The sequence below is a fragment of the Acaromyces ingoldii genome (assembly GCF_003144295.1).
Source record: "Acaromyces ingoldii strain MCA 4198 unplaced genomic scaffold FA10scaffold_1, whole genome shotgun sequence".
NCBI lineage: Eukaryota > Fungi > Basidiomycota > Exobasidiomycetes > Exobasidiales > Cryptobasidiaceae > Acaromyces > Acaromyces ingoldii.
The window spans coordinates 1,613,192-1,625,381 of NW_020290247.1; the positions used below are offsets into that span (position 1 = coordinate 1,613,192).

At 57.5% G+C, this 12,190-nt stretch overlaps 5 protein-coding genes across 5 annotated transcripts; 3 read left to right on the forward strand and 2 right to left on the reverse strand.

The window, feature by feature from the left end:
* Window positions 1–83: 83 nt before the first annotated feature.
* Window positions 84–1,248, forward strand: FA10DRAFT_263912 (P-loop containing nucleoside triphosphate hydrolase protein). Its single transcript, XM_025520424.1, has 3 exons — window positions 84–404; window positions 512–859; window positions 933–1,248. Exons 1-3 carry the CDS (start codon window positions 178–180, stop codon window positions 1,054–1,056), a joined length of 699 nt encoding a protein of 232 aa, XP_025380436.1. The 5' UTR covers window positions 84–177; the 3' UTR covers window positions 1,057–1,248.
* FA10DRAFT_263914 (Dihydroorotase) lies at window positions 1,191–2,615 on the reverse strand. The gene is made up of 3 exons (XM_025520425.1): window positions 2,057–2,615; window positions 1,709–1,982; window positions 1,191–1,627 (listed from the first exon to the last, which is right to left on the reverse strand). Exons 1-3 carry the CDS (start codon window positions 2,519–2,521, stop codon window positions 1,227–1,229), a joined length of 1,140 nt encoding a protein of 379 aa, XP_025380437.1. The 5' UTR covers window positions 2,522–2,615; the 3' UTR covers window positions 1,191–1,226.
* Window positions 2,616–2,705: 90 nt separating this feature from the next.
* Window positions 2,706–5,520, forward strand: FA10DRAFT_263915 (hypothetical protein). The gene has a single exon (XM_025520426.1). The coding sequence runs from the start codon at window positions 2,788–2,790 to the stop codon at window positions 5,464–5,466; it is 2,679 nt and encodes an 892-aa protein (XP_025380438.1). The 5' UTR covers window positions 2,706–2,787; the 3' UTR covers window positions 5,467–5,520.
* Window positions 5,321–7,169, reverse strand: FA10DRAFT_263916 (hypothetical protein). Its single transcript, XM_025520427.1, has 4 exons — window positions 7,059–7,169; window positions 6,667–7,002; window positions 6,289–6,602; window positions 5,321–6,229 (listed from the first exon to the last, which is right to left on the reverse strand). The coding sequence occupies exons 1-4, from the start codon at window positions 7,129–7,131 to the stop codon at window positions 5,564–5,566; spliced, it is 1,389 nt and encodes a 462-aa protein (XP_025380439.1). The 5' UTR covers window positions 7,132–7,169; the 3' UTR covers window positions 5,321–5,563.
* Window positions 7,170–7,387: 218 nt separating this feature from the next.
* On the forward strand, window positions 7,388–11,824 carry FA10DRAFT_263917 (Pkinase-domain-containing protein). Its single transcript, XM_025520428.1, has 3 exons — window positions 7,388–8,125; window positions 8,211–8,430; window positions 8,486–11,824. The coding sequence occupies exons 1-3, from the start codon at window positions 7,768–7,770 to the stop codon at window positions 11,592–11,594; spliced, it is 3,687 nt and encodes a 1,228-aa protein (XP_025380440.1). The 5' UTR covers window positions 7,388–7,767; the 3' UTR covers window positions 11,595–11,824.
* The last annotated feature ends 366 nt before the right edge of the window (window positions 11,825–12,190 follow it).

Genomic DNA, 12,190 nt, shown 5'->3' on the forward strand with positions numbered 1-12,190 from the left:
AATAAATAAACCACACGTGGGGTCCACTATGTGGGCTCGGTCTTTCCGACTGACTGACTACACAAGTCGTCGACGAAGGGGGGCGGACCACACACGGACGCACTTTCCAGTACCGTAGCTCTACCACTGCCCGCTCATCACAGTTCGGGGAACGGGAGACGATCGACGGGGACAGCCATGGCGGTCCACATTCCCCTCCTGTCGCCTCTGCTGAGCTACCTCTACTCGCTCCTGTTCCAGAAGCACCTCGAGATCTGCGTGCTCGGCCTCCAGTCGGCGGGCAAGACGTCGCTCGTCAATCTCCTGGCGATTGGCCAGTTCAGCGACGAAATGGTGCCGACGGTTGGCTTCAACATGCGCAAGATCCGCAGCGGCAACGTCGGCATCAAGGTCTGGGACATTGGGTGGGTATTTCTCTCTTTCTTTTCGTCTCCTCGTGCTGGAAAGAGAATGCAAGGCAGGAGTAGAAGAAGGCTGACCAGTGCAATGCATCATCGCATGCGCGACACAGCGGACAGGCGCGATTCAGGACAATGTGGGAGCGGTATTGCAGGGGCGTCTCGGCTATCTTGTTTGTCGTCGACAGCGCCATCCCTCTGCCGGACCCGAATGCCTCAGGCAAGTCACATGGCGAGAGCGAGGACAACAGCAACGACGAGCAGCAGCAGCAGCAGCAGCAGCGCACGGCAAGGGGAGCGGGCCCAGAGCAGCAGGGCCAGACGAACCCGTGGAATGTCGCTACGGAGGAGCTCCACGCACTCATGTCGCGGCCCCAGCTCGCGGGCATCCCCCTGCTGGTGCTTGCGACAAAGAACGACGTGCAGGGCGCCGTGAGCGCAGAGGATGTCATCCGTGTCATGTGAGTCTTGCCCTACCCCCAGAGTGATTCTGGCTCCCGGCGCTGACAGGCCGAGAGGAAAAATGAACAAAAGGCGGCTCGAGACCATTGTCAATCGAGAGGTGTCTTGCTACTCCATCAGCAGCAAGCGCCAGGTCAACATCGACGTCACACTCCGCTGGCTCTGCGCGCGAAGCCCATCGAGCAGCTTCCGGTAGGCCTTTCCTTTGCTTTGCCCTTCTTTCGACCATATCCACCCCCGCCACTTAAGACTTGACAAAGGCTAGCACCGCAGAGCCTTTCCAACAGTACTAGTCGCAGCAGCAGCAGCAGCAACAACAACATCAGCAGCCTGAGCGAGAGTCAGAGATATTACCATTGATAAATTCTAAGATATAATCTTCCACGGCAGTTCCTTGCCCGCCCAGAAGGGCACCACCTGGGCCTTGTCCCTGGCCCAGTCGTCCTTGTCCTTGTGTGCATCGAGGGTGAAGCTGCTGGGCACTGTTGTCTGTTCCCGTCTGAGAATGCGCTTGGCGCTGCCTTGGCTGACAGGCAGGCGGTAGAAGCTGCGTGCGTTTGTGCTGACGTACGCCTCGAGCCGGTCGAGGGCGCCAAATGACTCGAGGAGTGTGGCGCAGAGGGGAATGAGGATGGGCGAGGTGTAGACGCCGGCGGCGCAGCCACACGATGCGGCCGTCTGGACATCGCCGTGCGAGGCCGCAGATGGCATCTTGGACGCAAAGGGATGCGGAGCAGAGTCGGACCCGAGGAAGAAGCGCGGGTGCCCTGTCGTTGCCCAATCTCAGCCCATCAGCATATACAGACTCTTTTTTTTTTTTTCTCTCTCTCTCTCCATCTTTGTCTCACCTGATCGGATCACATCGCGCAAGGCCTTGCGATCGTCCCACGTCTTTGCTACGGGTTTGCAGAAGTTGACTGGCTTGCCCGCCCAGTCATCGACAATGAGTTGGAGGTGGTGAGGCGTGATGCTGCAGCCGACGGTGTCGCCGCACTGCTTGACCGCCTCGACGGCCGCGGCCGTTGTCGCGTGCTCGAGGACGATGCGCAGTTTCGGGAACTTGGCGTGGAGCTTGTGCAGGTGCTGCAAGAAGGACGCCTCGGCATTGAGGACCGTGATGTTCTGTTGTCAGGTTGTCGCACATAGCGTTTCAGTAATAAGCTCGAAAAGAAGTCGCACACGTAGGGCAGGCCCACCTTTTCTTCGTCGCTCGGCACCTCGCCATGCAGGTTCAGCACCAGCCCTTGCCGCTCCATCTCTGCGAACACTTCGTCATAGACGTCGTAGCTCTCGATGCCACCGTCTGAATTGGTCGTGACACCCCTGGGGTAGCTCTTGACGCCCCCGATGCGCAGCCGGCCCGTCTTGGGGTGCCGCACGGCGGCGGCGCGCTGCACCTCGGCGGGCGTGAGCGTGGGCGAGAGGTACAGCGTGCCGATCAGCTCGACATCGGACGACGGCGGGAGGAGCGACTCGAGCTGGTCAAGGTACTCGACGCACTGCGACACATTGCTGATCGGCGGGATCGTATTGGGCATGATGTAGGCCGTCTGAATGCCGCCGAGCGCGAGGTGGGGCACGATGAGCGACGACATGGGCGGCTGCCGCACATGCACGTGCATGTCCACGGGCAGATCGAGCTGGATCTCCGTTGCCGCCATGGTGTGTTCTGAGACAGGGGCCAGCAGTGGGCGCACAGGGGAATCAACTGAGAGAGAAGATGAGTAAGAAGAAGGCTTCTTTCTGTCTGTCGCGCGAGCTTGAGAAGAAATCGGGAAAAAAATAAAGATGAAAGTGTCAGTGCACAGAACCTCACGTGTAGTGTAGTCTCTCCACTCTGCGACAGCTTCTGAGTACTCCCGACGACAACTCAAATCAAAGACTGTGAGCCGAAGGCCAGGAGCAGGGGTGGGCCGAGAAAGAAGCAATGGCCACGAACCGGCTCCGGCGCAAGGTCGCTGCCGACGAGGATCTACAAGGGCAACAGCCGCTCGAGAGCTTCGTCCAGATCGGCACGCCCCTCCCGTCGCTGCTCGATCGAAAGAGGGACCAGAACGAATTCAAGCCGGCATGGCAGCAGGAGGTCTACGATGCCCAAGGCCGGCGCCGCTTCCACGGCGCCTTTACGGGCGGCTTCAGTGCGGGCTACTACAACACCGTCGGCAGCAAAGAAGGATGGACTCCCAGCGAGTTCCGCAGCAGCAGGGGGAACAGAAAGGAGGAGCGCAAGCAGATGGGCGTCGAGGATTTCATGGACGAAGAGGACCTCGAGGACTTTAGAAAGACGGCGGTGAAGAGTGCGGTGGAGGAGGAGCAGGATGCTGGAAAGGATCCGTTGATGGGCCTCTTTGGCCGAGATAGCTCCTCGAGCAGCAAAGGTAGCCTCGATTCCTTGGTCAAGCCTGCGAAGTCTTCGTTGGGGATTAAGCTGCTGCAGCGGATGGGGTGGAAGCCGGGTCAGGGGCTCGGTCCGAGGGTCAGCGCAAAGCGGCGCAGGGAGCTCATGCTGCTAGCAAAGGGTCACGTCGAGTCGATGCCACCGCAAGAAGTCGACGAGGACGATGAAGAGGCCGAGAAGCATATGTATGCTCCCCCGGATACCAGTCTGCCCATCTTTGAGGAAAAGAAGGACACCAGAGGCCTTGGATGGGATGGCCCTTCAGGTTCACAGGCAAGCGTGTCAGCCATGGCGAGCATGAACGATGCTCTCAGACGTGCGAGAGAAGAAGAGAAGGGAAAGAAGGCCGGAGGGGGCTTTGGGATAGGGGCGCTCGAGTACGACTCGGATGGTGAAGACCAGGTATACGAGCAGCCCGATCGCATCGAGGATTCCACTCTCGCAAGAAGGGACGATGACAGGGTGATTTTGGGCCCGGCGAGGGGCAAATCCTTGAAGCAGCCGCCTTCTAAGCCATCGGCAGGAGCAGCGGCAATGATCGAAGGAGACGAGGAGAATACGTGGCATGATGGTCGACCAATGATACCCGGGTTCCAGATCTCTAGATCACAATCATCCAGCCACAGCAGCAAAGACAACGGAGAGGAGTGGTTCGAACCGCCGAAGGTGCCGGCAGGATGGACGCCAGATCCTCAACGCGTCTGGGCAAAAGTCCAGCAACATGGGCAGGAGCACGGGCAAACGAGCAAGCCCAATCTGGCACCAGAAGACCGGGCAAAGATGCTGGGCGAAGCTAGAATCCCTGGCCCACCCCCATCGATCCTCGACTACCTGTCGAAAAAGGACCAGGAGCGAATGGAGGCTGTTTCTGCCAAGCTTCCTTCGTCGCCTTCCGCTGTCCATGCCGCTGAAGAGGATAAGCAGCTCCCTACACTAGATTTCCAGACGGCAAAGGCTGCGCTCCTGGGATACATGCCGTTCTCAAACGACGACGCGAAACAGGCACGGTACCGATCCTACCTCGAGTCTCAACGTGATCGCCTCCCATCTTCGACATTGATGCAAATGCTCCTGAGCCAGGGAGGGAGAAGCGAACAAGACATTCGCAACGAGATCAACGAATTTCAAAAGAGTGCCCAAATCTTCAGGCCAATGGCATCTGCCATGGCGTCGCGCTTTTCGAGCAGCAGCATGGCCAGCAATGAGCTGCCAAGGGTCGAGCCTGGCCTCTACAAGCCATCGGCCGCCAAGAAGCCAGAGTCGGAAGCAGCAACGAACGGCACTGCAAGTCCTCATCCTGGACCACCACCGAAGCGAGATGCGGAGGAGAAGAATCTGACGGCAGAACAGATCCATGCGCGCCGAGGCGATTTTGGGCTGGGAAAGACGAGGGTCGTGAAGCGATTTCTTGCGGACAAGCTGCTCTTTCGTCGCTTTGGCCTACCCGATCCTTTTGCACAAGAGAGACGTATGATGGAGGCGAACAAGGAAGATGCGAACTTGGACATTCCATCGAGGGCAGATTCTGGAGCGGGAAAGAAAGGATCACGGATTAATGAGAAGTGGGAGGAGAGCAGGCGAGAGCTGCAGAGGATGGCTGATCAGCGCACATGGGAGTCGTCGTCGTCGTCGTCATCGACTCAGCGGCCAGAGGTCGGTGCGCAGGACGCCGAGCAGAAGCGCCAAGAAGAGGAAGAACGGCAAGCAGGGAAGCCAAAGACTCTAGGCAATGTTGGTATGGGTGAGGATGAGGAGCAGGGTAGAGACACGGAAACATACGTGAAGCTCTCGATGGACATCTTCAAGGCCGTCTTTGCAGATGATGACGACGATGAGGAAGAGGATGACGGCGAACTTGAACCTGTGCCTCTCGCCCAAGAGGATGCGAAAAGCAAGGCGTCGGGTGCCCAGGAGAGGTCGACGGAGAGAGGCGTCGAGGGTCCCGACACAGACGCAGCATCGTTCCGACCCACCTTTGTTCCGCGGTCCAAGCGTCTCAAGGACGAAGACGAGCGTGAAGAAGAGCAAATGGCGAAGAAGAACAAAAAAGAAAAGAAGAGGGACAAGAAGCCGAAGCAAAAGGGTCTCTTGACGTTCAGCATGGATGGCGACGAGGACGAAGAGGCCGTTGTGAAGGCTCCACAGACCAAGGGAAACAATGGCACCGAGAAGAAACAGAGACCACGAGCTTCGGACCTGTTTCAATAATTATGTACAATGTAGACGGTGTGGTGGCAGTACAACAATGACGAAGCTTGTACAATTACAGGATGAAGAGGAAGAGGAAGCGAAGAGGGAGTTCGTATCACGTGAGCTGTCTGAGCACTTCCTCGCGCCAGACTGTCCCAAGTACGTCTTTGAGAGCTTCATCGAGCTCTGGCGACTGGTCCTCATCGTCGTCAGGTTCGGTGGATGTGGACTCTGCCGCGGGAGAGAGGAAGCGAGCCTCCAGATCTTCGCGACGGAATCTCCTCGGCTCTTTGCTAATGGCGTTGTTCAAAACCGCTGTGCTTCCGCGCTTGCTGCTCGGTACTCTTGATCGAAGCACCTCAACGAGAACAACGCCGGCGGTGCCCTTTGTTCCCGTTTGCTGATTTCGGTTGAGAGCCCTGATGCTGCTGATCCACTGCGAAGGTTCCTTTGCCAGCGGGCCCAGACGATCGTGCTGCAGATCTTCGTACAGTAAGAAGATTTCGACAACCACATTCATCTGGCCTTCTTTTCGCTTGCGCTTTCGACTCGCGTCGCTGTCGACGTGTTCGCCTTGCAGTCGGTGTAGATCTTCGAGCGTAGGTACGGGCATCAGCCATCGAATTGAGATCTGGGAGAGAGAAGCCGTGAAGAAGGCCTCGAGAGATCCGCCCGCATCGGACGGCGGTAGGCCTGGGATTGCAAGATCTCGAAGAAGCAGGGCCTGCTGCCTGCGCGAGACAAACGCCTGTAGATAGCAGTGAAGGTGGCTCAAGAATAGCTGCTCGACCAGTCGATTTTAGCTTTCGTCTCTTATCGAGAGGCAATGAGCAGACTCACCTCGAGACTTTCTCTGTGCATTAGCACATTTAAGAGCTCAAAGCCGCCTCTGATGTGCGTCTCGTCTTCGTCGTCAATGTCTCTCGGCGATTCAGGCTTGAGGTAGCGCTTGAGGAGGTCCTGCAGGGGGACAAACTGGGGAATCGTGTGGCTGCGCAGCCTCACACCCGGGTTCAGTTTGCTGGACTCTTGCCGCTGGCCCTCGTCGAGCCGTTCAACCGCATTCCTGTCGAACTCTGACACTGTCCGTGCTGTGTCACGCAGCAGCTGCGACTCCTGCGCAAAGACGAGATAAAAAGGCTCGTAGAAGCGGCCTGTGGGGTTTGTCCGTGATGAGCACAAGATCATGAAGTTGAGCATGAAAGGAGGGTAGCGTACCTCGCCAGAATGTTTCGAGCCTTACTCCCAGTCCAAGGCCAGACTTTTCCCCCATGTGCGGATCCCCCTCAGCCTGGCCCTTGCGCGCCGCACGTTCTCGCCGCCCCACGTCCAGGTCCATCTCAAAGCAGGTCCAACCCGTCGTCCGATAGAGAATGGCTTTTTCTTCCATATCAGAGAGCTCCTTTGACAGCTCCCTGATCGAGTCTGTGAGCTCGACAGGTCCCGTCAATGCATCGTGGGCTGCATCGTCTGCTGCCTTCTTTGCGTCGGCCCTTTGTCTCTTGTCCTCTAGCTGAGCCTTGAGTGACTCTCGCCTGGCCTTGAGCTGTGACACTGTTTTCTTCACTTAGCTCTGCTTTCCTCCTCGTCTTCTGTACCCAAGTACTCACCTCTCAGCTGTAGCGCAGTAAGCGACTCCTTCTCGTGCGACGAGGAGGAGGAAGCCGCTGAGGGATCGCCCATCGTCGTCTTGCGTGTGCGTCTTTCCAAGATCTCCGGAGACCAACCATCAGCACCCACTTCCAGAAACGCGTCGGTCCAGTGCGAGCCTAATTTCTTGTGCACGTGACCAAACACGCGTCGCGGCCTGAAAATATCAAACGGCCATGCAGGGGTTGTGCGGCAAGGATTGACACAGCAGCAATGGACAGGACGTCGGAATTGGTCCGGGCGACGGACGAGACGGAATGGAATGCAACATGCTTTTTATTGGTAATGGCCTCGATAGGGCAAAGCAAGCCAGGCGGCGATCGAAACCGTGCCAAGGTTCCGCAGGTCTTTGCGGCGGGCCAGCCTGGTTGAAGTCTAGCTTGCCTGAATTGGGTGGTTCGATGGTTGGTGCTCGTGTTCCTATGAATCGAATCGAGAACCTCGCTCCTCTCTGAGTGTTTCCTCACCTCACCCTCAATTGACCCTTGACCTTTCCCATCTCGGCGACCCTCAGTGACACCAACTTTCCTTCTTTCTCGCTTCGCCAACATTACAGTCTGCTCGTCTCTGCTCGTAGGACTGCTCGCGTTTCGTCTTGTCCATAACAGGGGAAAGGACACATAGAAGTAGGCCGAAAACAAGAGAGAGGGGGATACACTTCGGGCAACCATGTCGACCCGTCGTGCGCCCAACATCCCCGAGATTCCGCCGTTTCGAGGCGCCGGACCATTGCAGTCTCGAAACGCGCCCAATCGACCGTCAACGTCGTCGGCAGAACACGATGGCAAGGCGATGGCGCCTCCTGCCCAGGGCAGCCAGAATAGACGCGCCGACGCGCGGCAAGGGTCCTCTTCGTCGGGTAGATCCGAGCGGGAGAGGCAGGCTGCCAAACAGCAACAGAAGGCACAGGCACCGGCGGAGCCTAGGCCGAGCTCACGGTTGGCCAGCGAGAAGAAGCGAGATTACAAGGACCCTCCTTCGATTGGACCGTGGCAGCTAGGCAAGCTCATCGGGCAAGGTGCAAGCGGTGAGTTCCCTTCTATCGTCCTTCGGACCTGCTCCTGTTTGTTCTTCTCTCTCAGACTTGCTGACGCTGCGACTGGGACCGGTAGGACGCGTTCGACACGCAATCCACGCCAATAATGGCCAGCAAGCCGCCGTCAAGATTGTCCCAAAGCAGATTCTTGCAACGAGTCGGATGAGCATGCGCGACGTGAGCGCAAAGCAAGAGAAGATGGTGTTGGGAATCGAAAGGGAGATTGTCATCATGAAGCTCATCGAGCACCCCAACCTGCTCGGTCTCATTGATGTTTACGAGACGAGCAAAGAGCTGTGAGTGAAAGTATACCTCGCGCTCCATGCACGGTGAAACTGACACACACGACAGCTACCTTGTCCTCGAATACGTGGCTGGCGGCGAGCTCTTCGACTACCTCGTCTCGAAAGGCCGCTTGCGCACTGCAGAGGCTCGGTCCTACTTTCGCCAGATTATCTTCGGTCTCCAGTACTGTCACGGCTTCAACATCTGCCATCGCGATCTCAAGCCCGAAAACTTGCTCCTCGACGCGACAAAGAAGATTGTCAAGGTTGCCGACTTTGGCATGGCGGCGCTGCAACCAAGTGAAAAGATGCTCGAGACGAGCTGCGGCTCACCACACTACGCCTCGCCCGAGATTGTCAGTGGCAAGAGCTACAAGGGCACAGCGAGCGATATTTGGAGCTGCGGCATTATCCTCTTTGCCTTGCTGTGTGGACGGCTGCCTTTCGACGACGCAAATATCCAAAACCTCCTGGCCAAAGTTAGGCTCGGTCGATTCGACATGCCCGATCACCTCGAGCCCTTGGCGAAGAACCTTATCTCTAAGATGCTCGTTGTCGACCCAGAGCAGAGGATCAAGATGCAGGATATTGTCCGCCACCCATGGTTCACCGACAATGGCGTCATGTCGAGCAGAAACCCTGTCACGACGAGCCTTGACAAATTGGCTGGCGACCGATTCGATCGAAAGGCATTGGATCCGGACATCTTGGCCAACCTCAAGACGCTGTGGTCCGAGTACTCCTGTGACGACATTATCGAACAGCTCACAAGCACGGGTCCGAACTGGCAAAAGACGTTCTACACCCTTCTCGTCCAGCACCGTGAAAATTACTCCGGTGACGAGGACGAGGACGATGAGGATCTTCCCATGCCAGCACAAAGCTCCTCAGCGGCAAAGAACAACAGCCTCGGTCTTTCTCTGGGCATCGCGCAGCCACAACCAACCCCTGCGCAAGTCCCTCAAGTTGCTTCCGGCCGACCTCAGACCTCATCACAAGCTTCCACAGCCCGTACCCGTCAGGCGGTCGACAGCGGCAGTAGATCGGCAGCAAAAGGACACGTTCAGTCCCAGTCTGTATCGCAATCCCGTCCTAAGGCAGGACCACTGGCTGAGACGCTGGTCGCCCATCGGCCGGCTCCTCCTTCGCCTGCCAGACCGCAGCAGCTCATGGCTTCCTCTCCCAATCCCTCGACGCCAAAGAAGCCCTCCCCACCGCGCCCAACGAGGGCATCACTCGATGCTCCGAGATCCCCCATGGGGCCCCGTCAGTCTCCAGCTGACCGTTCGCCTTCTCCAGCAGGACCTCGGGCTTCGCTGGACCAGGGCCGAAGAGGATATTCTATTGACCACCCTCCCCCCTCACCTACTCGACGACCTCTTCCCTCGCCCACTCCATCGCCAATCAAGACAATGCAGGCGCCAGCTCACGGCTTTGGTAGCCCAATGCATGCGCAACAGAGCCGCATTCAGGCCCAAACAGCTGAGCGATACAGCCCCCCGTCGCTTGATCGTCGCGCGACCTCTCCAGCCGACCCTGTCGTAAGAGGTAGAAGTGGTACTGTGTCCACGTCGCCCTACCGTGTAAATCAATATGATGATGGTCAAGTTCCAGGTACGCCCACCCGTACACGAGCTCGATCATCGTCAGTGGCCCAGGACTCCACGCCAAAGGCAGCGATTCCTGTTCGGACCAATTCTCGGTCAGGTGCGCCATCGTCAAGCAAGCGTCCGAGCAGCGCCCTCGGCCACCGTGGCGCCGCCAGTGAGGCCGGACCACCGACGATCAACATACCACAAGTCGAGGATCCGACGATGCAACGCTTCTTTAAAGAAATTGCAGATGAACTCGCCAACATCAAGGCTACGGGCGAGCGACCCGACTCGTTGCAGCTCAAGCTTGACCGACTCAAAGACTTTGCTGCGACGGCAAACCCCTCAACGGCCCGTCCCAGCCACTCTAGGCAAGCGAGCACCAAGGCCGTCAGGCGAGCACAGGACGATCCTATGGCGCAATTTGATGATGCCGAAGAGGAGGACGCCGATGTCCACAGCGTCCGCAGTGGCTCAGCCTCGGATTCGAGTGGGTACCCGTACACGCCCACTTCGCCCATGCCGCCCATGATGCCATCACCTGGTCAGAAGATGGAGCGTCTCGAATCGGAGACGAAATCGCGGCGACCAGCGTTGCTCGGCGGTCCTACAAGCCCGCGGCCGCCGAGTCTTTTCAGCAATGCTACATCTGCAAGCGGCGCCACAGGTACGAGCTCCACTCTGGGCCGAAAGAGAAGCTTGTTGCTCGGCAGACGCAAGAGTGTTCGCAAGGAGAGTTCCGACTACGGATCAGAATCGGGCCGGTCTTCGCTTGCATACGAGAGGCTCCAAGATGCGGGCGCTGCAACGCAGGATCCGGTCGCGGTGCACGCCAAGCGCATCGCTAACCTCACGCCGACGAAGCTGCAGCAGAAGAACCCTGGTTTGGGTCTTGACATTGGCGGAGGAGCGGGTGGCTCGACGATCGCAGCACCTTCCTCGATCAAGTCGCCCAGCCTACACCAGGCTCCTCCGACGCCTTCCACCCCGGGAAGCGCGTCATTCGCGGCTGTTGGCAACAGTCCAAAGCAGAGCTGGTTTGCCGGCCTGTTCAACTGGAAGCCAGCTACCTTCACCCTGATGTCGACCGAGAACTTCTCGATCACTCATGCAGAAGTCAAACGGCTGCTGCATTATTCTGGTGCCCGCGTCTTCGTCGAAGACTCGGAGCACATGGGCATCCTCAAATGCTCGTTGGCTGAGCTCAAAGAGGGTGGCATGTCGACCTCGACAAAGCCCGTCCGATTCCGGGTCGAGTTCAACATCTTGCCCATGTCGAGTGGCGGCGCATCTCCCGCCATCGGGAGCCGTCAGTCAGCCATGGCCTCCCCGGCATTGTCTAACATCTCTTCGCCATCTTACACCTCCTCCTCCTCGTCGTCAGGCAGGAACACGGCAATGTATGCCACGCAAGTGACGCTGATCCAAGAGAAGGGTGCTCTTTCGAGCTTCAAGGCCGTCTATCATTCTCTGCGCAAGCAGTGGTCCCTCGACCTGGCCGCTTCAGGCAGCAGCGGTAGCGTGCCCAACAGCCCAGCTGCTTTCAATGTCGGACTGGGCGTCGGCCCTGTTTCGATGCGTTAGCCCGCAAATACTCTCGCCCTCTTCATCCTTTCCCCTCTTCCCGTCTCATTGTTTCTGCAACCACCACCACAGTCTTTTCGTCCCAGATACACTGCATCATCAAAGCAAAGCAAGAGGTAATCAATTCCTGTCGTTACTTGGTTATATCACCTTCCCTAGAGCTTTCCCCTTTCCCTGTTAATTCTAGGATCAAGAGACAGTTGCAAAAACGATTTGCGGGAGTCCACATCATTTTAGAGAGCGGAGAGGGCAGAGCGTGCAAAGATTCCGCATTGCTGTGTTCAAAGTACACAACACAATAGTACATCGGCGAGCTGGTACTGTACATTGACCACGCTTCACTGTTCCTTTTTGAGACGTACCTGTTCAGGCCACAGCCGATTTCGACACATAGAACCACGAAAGGCTTGGTGACCCTAGTATCAGATCAGAGGGGAGTTTCTTGATGTGTCAGTCCTTCGCACGAACATGATCAACGAGAATGCAGCGTCAGGGCTGTTCGAAATGATCGTCGGCACTCTGGTCTGCCTTCGATGACGCGAGAAAGTTTTAGCGACGAGTGTTGTTGTTGATTGTGGAGAGAAAATCAGAGTCCA